This window comes from Empidonax traillii, unplaced genomic scaffold, assembly GCF_003031625.1.
Source record: "Empidonax traillii isolate 1590-97213 ecotype Southwest subspecies unplaced genomic scaffold, ASM303162v1 scaffold15:size5535645, whole genome shotgun sequence".
Lineage (NCBI taxonomy): Eukaryota > Metazoa > Chordata > Aves > Passeriformes > Tyrannidae > Empidonax > Empidonax traillii.
Window position 1 is genome coordinate 4,627,319 of NW_020955208.1, and position 7,942 is coordinate 4,635,260.

At 44.6% G+C, this 7,942-nt stretch overlaps 1 protein-coding gene across 2 annotated transcripts in view; it reads right to left on the reverse strand.

Annotated features, from left to right (window-relative positions):
* RAB3B (RAB3B, member RAS oncogene family) overlaps positions 1–7,942 on the reverse strand; it is a 51,515-nt gene extending 43,573 nt beyond the window's left edge. Inside the window, exons 1-2 of one of the 2 annotated variants that reach the window (XM_027894332.1) lie at positions 7,826–7,933; positions 2,828–2,908 (exon numbers count right to left, since the gene is read on the reverse strand). In XM_027894332.1, coding sequence (XP_027750133.1) covers positions 2,828–2,848 — 21 coding nt within the window. In that variant the 5' untranslated portion in view covers positions 2,849–2,908; positions 7,826–7,933. Of the gene's footprint in view, positions 1–2,827; positions 2,909–7,825 lie in introns of both variants that reach the window. The other variant, XM_027894340.1, reaches the window with a different exon arrangement.

Below are 7,942 nucleotides of genomic sequence, written 5' to 3' on the forward strand. Positions count from 1 at the left end.
ATGGAATCACATCTCCTGCAAGCCCTTGGCACCTGGAGGAGGTTCTGCAGCAGAGGGGAACGGTGACAACACACCAAGAGTGGACAGCTCCCATCCCAATCATCCAGACAGCTCACACAGCCGTTGTTCCCAGGGGGTTGTATTCCCTCCTTGGTCCGAGGCCATTTAGCTGGCAGTGTAGCCCTGCTCCCTGGGCACACAGGGACATACACTGTTCATTCGGGATGACTCCAAATGGAGCAGCATCTCTGCTGTTTCACACCCTGACTCGGGTTCAGATGCAGAAGAGCAAGTCAAACACAACCGGCATGCAGAGGGCGAAGGAGAAGCTTGTGAGCGTTTCCATTTTGACTGCCTTGGAATGATCCTCAATAAAATACCTGTACAAGCATAATTTAGCTGCATTCCATAAAACCCATCACATATGAGAGGAAAAAGCTGCCAATCAGGTTGTCCTTGAGGACACTTCAGTATGAGGCCTTGCATCATTTAGTTCTCTGCCTTGGTAGCCCGCTGCTTTGTTGCTAAGAGCATACTAAAACTGACAACCTTTTTTTCCCCCCCTGTGCTTTAGTTACGGGAGGAAGGTCTCCAAAACATCCACTTCCAACTACTTTGAGAAAATAGGCAGTTACGTAGCTATGAGATACCTTATTATTTCCCTATTGAGGAAAAAGCCTGCAGTGTGAGCTCATCTTTTATTAGACAAAGAAACCACGTAAGAGCTGGTTGCTGCAAATGCTCTAAAGCAATAAAATCTTAATCAGAGCTTATTAGCCACCAAAGAATATGTTCCTCAGTCAAGGCGGCTCTCCTGCACTTAGTTTCTATTTTGGTCTAATGAAGTTTAAAAGAAAAAAAAAAGCCTATTGCCCTAAGACACCTCCATGGGAAACCAGCCTTTGCTGCTTTCAGTGCTCACTGAAATGTGTCATACAGATGGATTCACACAGCTGTGCTCTCGAATTTGTGACCAACATCGTGGTGAAGAATCAAAATAGTTGAACACAGCATAGTGTTCCTGCTCTTAGGAATCGCTGGAAGCGGTCACTGGCACTGCTGTTCTGCAGTATTTACTGCCCACAGCCAACTTTAGTAAAATACATGAACTGCTCAAAGTGCTGGCTAGAAATCAACTGCTGTATCTCACCATTCATTTATTTCCAGGAAAAAAAGCTAAGGTTGACTCCAAGTGCTGCCAGGCTCTTACAGTTTTGGCTCCAAACTAATGGAGTACACTCTTCTCTATCCTCTCATTGCCAAGACGCAAGAAATCCAATCATTCTCTCGGAAGCTCCACATCTCTTTATTAGCAACCACATGGGTGTGTTCACAGACATGACCATTTCTATGTCTCATTTTCTCTCACAATACTGTGAGAAAGAAGTTTGAGTTTGGAAAAAAATCTCCTTGTCTTCTGTTAGTCACCCCAGTTAACCATGAAACATGGTCACACTGATGCAACTCATACTTCAAACTACACACTAACAAATTCAATTTCTTATGAACCTGCGTGTTCTGGATATTGCAGCTTCTGGGCATTTCTAGCAGTAAAAACATCTTTTAATATGTCACTGCTTCATTTTTAAAGGCAAAACTTAAATCTCCTACATGTGTTTTGTGTTACATAGGACCAGTAACAATTTAAACGTGACTGTTTAACTGTTTCATCATCATCTGCCAGCACAGACACATTTATTTGTTAAGGCAGATGAGAAGATGGGGTGAAACCACCCCTCTATATTTCTAAGATCTTGTATCAGCTGCTCCAGGCTCGGTCCAGCCTCATTTTCTGTGTGTGTGTGTGTCTGTGTTTTCAGCAGTTGAGACCCTGCTGTTTCTCCTGACATTTTTTTTCACAGAGCTATCAGTGTTAAATCATTCCTTTATATCAGAGTCCAAACTTCTTTTTTTCCTACTTCCACAGTACTAGTTTTTACTTCCAGTGCTCAAGGTCAGCCAAGAGAGAAAATCTAAGAAAGCAGTTGATGTTTATCAGTCCAGAAGGAATAAATGGTAACAGCAGGCAACAAGAAAAGGGGCACGGTCACAAACACAGCAGCACCTGTTGAACTCCTGGCTATCCATGGGCACTGAGGAGTGTGGAAGGAAAAAAAGAGATTACTAGACACACTCATTTGGTAAAGCAGAAATAATGAGCCCAGTTAAAGGTCAAAGTTTAAAAAAAACCCCACATGCATAGTGCTAAAGTCAAATAGATCACACACACGGGCCAAGGCTCTTACAGAAACATAGGACTGCAGCATTGCAGACAGCTCTGAAGATGCTAAAAGACTGTGGAAACTATTCTGTAAGTTATGTGCTAGGGAAGCAACAAAAAAAGTAGATAAACCCAAAGATTTCTTAATCTCTAATATGTACAGTTTAACAGTAACCCATGAGAGATATTACTAACATGCAGTATAACTTCTTTTTGAAAGAGTTAATACCTTGCAGGGGGTTTATTCCCCAAAAAGAGTCTTTAAAAGTGCATTTAAATTAAAATACTCTAGTTAGCAAATTATACATCTATGTTAATTTTCTATTATAAAAACTCATTCCTTTATGTGCTCTGTCATTGGAAAATAAATATTTTCGTTTTCTTTTTCAGAAATTAAATTCCGAATTGAATTTCTATCAAGCTAGGGAAATTTTTTACAGCCAATGTGTGTCAACCTAAGAATAAAGCTCATAAAGGAAATAAGGCCATGACCTTATGGAGTCTTACACAGATGCTGTGCTACAGGAGAGATTTATCAGAAGCAGAAAACAGAGTGTGAGCAATTAACATAGCTGCTAATAAATATTGCAAGCAAGCGATAGTTACCAATCTGGATCTATAATCCATGAGACAGATGAAGGCTTTGCTGTGAGTATATGAATCAATAGAGTGGTCACACTGTTGAACCTGTGATGTAGAAGCAAAAGGATTAAAATGTTTGTGATAAAGGTGGATAATGAGAATATTAGGGAATATTAGGTAGGAGACTAATGGGTAGGCAGGTTAGGCTGGGAACACACTGCTGTGTAAGGTCTGAGTTTCCTTCACAGAAGGTAAAAAAGAAAGTTCTGTAGGGTACAAAGAGAATAGAGACAGTGCTTGAGTTAGTGACAGATATTAAGATATTTGGAGCCATCATTTTGAAGTTTATTAAAGGGAGATTATCTCAATTAAGCTAAAATAAAAGTTCCAGATAAATCTTACAAGTAGATGGAAAACCTTAAATAGGAATCATCACACGTGTCCTGCAGAAAGGCAGCAAAGCAAATGGAACCAGGGAGCAGCTGAAATACGTCTGTACACACTGGTGTTATGCACAAAGCCTGGATCACAGTCTGCAATGCTGCAATAGGACATGGAAATATCTGCATCTTACAGCACATCTACACACAAATAACTGCCTCAAAGTAATAGTCATCCCGGATTTAGAGCAGAAAAACATAACAGAATTTAGTCATCTTTCTAATGGCTAATACAATCTAAAGGCCAGCTTTGTCTCTGGTGCATTTCCTCTCCAGTAACCCAGGGCACACCACCTTTTGTCATCCTGACTCACATTATCTTGCCTTGTGGAGGCTGCCAAAACACGTGGGCAAACTTGGACCTTATGTAAATAACAAGCTGCAGCCACTATTCCAGGTGAGAACTCGGATCTAAAGCAAATCCCTTCTCATGACCCACACAATTGACAGTCACCTCACTTGGCAACAAGGCCGCGCATTGCTCTTGCCCAAAGCATTGCACCTTTTTTGGTATCAGCTACATTTCCTCCTGTTCTCACACCCCTGCCTTCTGCAACAGCTGCTCTCTGTGACAGCCTCTGGCTTGCACTTCAGTACCATCCAGAACTTGATTTCGGGATGTCATCTAACTAACTCAATTGATAGATCTAGAACAAAAATAATTCAGCTCTCTACACAGATAGTCTATGTTTATGACTTTAAAAATGTGAACTCCTCATCTTGACAGCAAAAACTAAAATGCCTTTATTAATGACTCCAGAAGCCATTACAAGAAGGTGCTTGTAGTAGTGGATTTGGTCTGGAATTTACACGCTACAAATAAGTTCAATGTAGGCATGACAACTGAAGGATAAAAACCTCTAAGCAACGTCAGTGGTTATTTATTACTATTACCCATTTAGATCTGGGGCCAAGGCTTTAAAAAGAGCTTTAAAAAGGTTTTTAAGAACCTTCAGAGTGTGGAACAAAGTCAAGAACCAGCAGATATCACCCTTTTGCCATCAAGTCTCTAACTTCACAACTCTCAGCTGCAGGCTGGGACTGTCACTGGAAAGATTTCCTTGAGCCAAATGTCTCTGTGTATCTGAAACCAGGCCTCTCCCATTTCCTGCACAATGTCCAACATCCTCAAAGTCCATTTTAGAGCCACAACAAAACTCTCAGGAAGGAGGAATTAGTCACTCTAATTTTACAATGGCAAAAAACTGTGAAGAAATATTACTTTCTTCTGTGAGTCTTTTCTTGGTTCTGTGCCTATTGGCAAACACACTACACCCCAAAATACAGAGAAAGATTGTGAAGGGGAGCCACTAACTGAGCCCAGCTCAGCCCCCTCCCAAAGGATGCACAGAACAGGGGATTTACATCCTCATGCACTGAAGAGTGGATGCAGAGATTTCTGCAATTCCCTGAACATTCCATTGAATTCTGGAACCTCAAGAGCCAGCCAATTTCTTGGCCTACAGAATCACTAGCTGAGACCCCAAATCCAGAGAACAGCACGCACCAAGGAGGTCGATAGCTGTTACAAAACTCATCATCATTAAAGTCCTTCCTTCCTGTCACAAACATTGCAGCGATGGCTGAGACAACAGACTTCAGTTTCCTTCTCAGGGGCTCTCCAGCCTCACAGCTCTGCCTGTTTTTCCACCAAGGAACTGGAAATAGTGAACTACTTCGCAGTATCTCACTGCTGAACACACTGACAGTGACGTAAAAGAACTCTGAGCAACACACGAGATGAATCTGTACAAGTTCTACTACAAAACACATGCAAGTAAGCCCCTGCTGATCCTTCCCCAGCTGGAAGGCAAGGCACAGCTACATTCTGCACTGGGATACAGCCCTCCACGGAGGAAGCCATGACCATACCATCCCACAGTGGTGGAAGATAAGGAAAGTTCAGGTACATGATGGAACTCATCCTGTCTGGAGTTGGAGTGACACCACCTGCAGATTCAGGTAGACACCCCTCCACCAGTGTGCAGGAGACAGCACTACAATTTTTTCTGCATCACTGGGTCTAAAACCTTTCACTTATAGGTAAAAGCAAGCTGCTGTCCTGACCAAATCAGGTGACCAGAGACTGGTATTGTCCTGGAGAAACCATCAGAACCACACAGAAACAGGGCCAGCTCAAGATGTCTCTGCAGTGCTGAAGTTTAATTTGCTGCCTTTTATCCTCCTCTGCCAAGAAAAACCTGTGATGAATAAGTTAATTCATTTCTCTGCACTATGATGTTCTCCATGCTGCAAAGTAAGCCACCTGCTAACTGGGATTACAACAAGCATCCCCACATTTCCCCTGTTTTAATTAGCTAATACTTCCAAACATAAATCTTACTGCTTACGTCAAATATCAAACACTACTGTGCTGCACTAAGCTAAGCACACATTTCCAGGAGCTCACCAAATAGGCAGAACTTGAAGCACAAGATACATTTTTACAGCAAAAAAACATACCTGAAATGAGCAGTTCAGGATACTTCTCAACGTTAGCCATTGAGAAATGCTTCAAAAAAAACCTGCTTCCTCAGCCAAACCAATAACAAACACACACAGACCTGCTGGGGAGGGCCAGGTGGATGTGACTGCCCTTCCGTGGAACTACAACCAGCCAGGGATCCAAGATTCTGAAATGTCACACTGACACCTGCCCATTTTAATCTGGGGCTGCATCAAAATAAACGTAAGGTAGGAAAAACTATCTCTGAACCACACACAAGTCAACTAACATGACTATTGCAGGACAACAACAACTATCACGTTAACAAATACTAAATGTATTCCTTTGCTACACCTAGATGTAGCAAGAAGTACTGCTGTAAAACCTAGAGTTAGTTAAGTGTTCTCAGTTTGTTACCTGAAAAGTGTGTCAGATCTGCAAAGGGGACAGCAGGATTTTGTCAAAATTGCAAAGGAAGCTTGATTTAAAGATGGGTTTGTCTCTCCTCTGACTTACAATATAAATTCTTCTGATAAAACTGTCCTGAAGACAGTGATCATACCAAAGTCCTCAGTGAACGCATATGCAAACACTTCCAGGATAGCAAGAACAAATAACAGGAATTAAAAGCCTTTCAGTTCTATGCTTCCATACAGCAGTGTGTGGATTCAATCTTGTACCCACTATAAACCAATACCAGTTCTCCCATGATCTGGGCACAGTTACACAGATCAAAATTATAGTTCCAGTGACATTTTTACCTTGGAAGAGAAAAAAAAAAAAAAACATTTATAAGGAGATGTTTATTTGAACTCAGAGCTAATCCAGGCTACTATGAAGCCCCAAAGACTGTTACTTGCACAGCTGAGAGTGCAGCACTAGATCAGGAATAAGTGATGGGAAACAGCAGGAGAGGTTGAAACCAGATTTGCCACCAAAGAGTTGCACAAAAACACGTATTCTGAGGCCACATTCTTATATTGTCTCAGGACATTGAAAACCCAGGCTAGAATTAACCCTCACTTTTTCTTTTTTTGACAGGTTAGACTTAATTTAGGTCAGATCAACCTGATGCACTGCACAAGCACACAACATGTCATGCTTGTTAGAAAGGAAGGACAGAGTGAAGGCAGAGCTGTGGGAAGCAAAAAGGTGGAACCACTCGTGCTGGTGTTGGTGATATTGCCCTGTAGTCCCACAGCACGATGTTACCCCCTGCATCAGATGAGCTGCACTGCCGGGCTGCTGGGAGCACAGAGAAAACACTGAGGAAAATCAAAGTGTAGTCTCAGAAAGTATGGCAAAAAAAATAAGTGTGTTTTGTTTAGCAGATACTGAACAAGCTGGAGAGTTTTTATGAACTAAATTACAATGACTGATCCGTTTGGCTTTGTGCAATGGGCTCACTGTGCAGTGCCATAGGGCAGCGTGGGTGGACGCACAAGTCTGGTCTTTCACCTGTCCTGCCGAACAGCAGCTCTGTGGTGGGAGCTCCGGGCAGGCTGTGCAGTTCGACACCCCCCCGGGTCTCTGCTCTTCCCCAGCAGCGACAATGGCAGCGCGATTCCGCGTTTCCCGGCAGTGCTTTATCGCCGGGTAGTTGTGCTGTTACCTGCTCGCACTCCCCAAGCCGAGCAATGCCCAGCGTGACGGGAACGGGCAGGTCACACACCAGCTGGAGAACAGCTGGGAAGGCCCCGCTCTCCAGCCTCTCCCCTACAGCCCCCCCGCCCCGTGCTCCGGGTATTTCAAAGATAAAGGGCTATTATATCGCCTTGCATTGCTGGGAAATGTTTGTTTAAGAGCTGGAACTGCTGTTGCTCTCTGCGCCCCGTCGCTCCCGAGGGCTGCCCCTCACACCGCACCTCGGGGGAGCGGAGCGCACCCACAGGCACCGCGGGCACCTCCTGCCCCCTGCCCCGGGGCCGGCCACCTCCTGCCCCCTGCGCCGGCCCCCAGAGCCCGGGGACAGCCCCGACGCACGGTGAGAAGAGGCTGGAAGAGTTTTTGGGTCCCAGTGAGGGCGGTGAGACGCGGCGAGTCCCCGCCGGCAGCCCCCTCCCCCGGTACTTTCGAGAGGAAGGCAGCGCCCCGACGGCGCGGGAGGATCCCTGTCCGCGGGGCCGCGGCTCTTACCTGCGGTGGAGAAGCGCCGAGCCGAGCCGAGATAAGCCAAGCCAAGCCAAGCTAAGCCGAGCCGAGCCGAGTCGTGCGGGTCCCGCGGCCGCTGCTCGCGTGGCGGAGCCGCCCCCC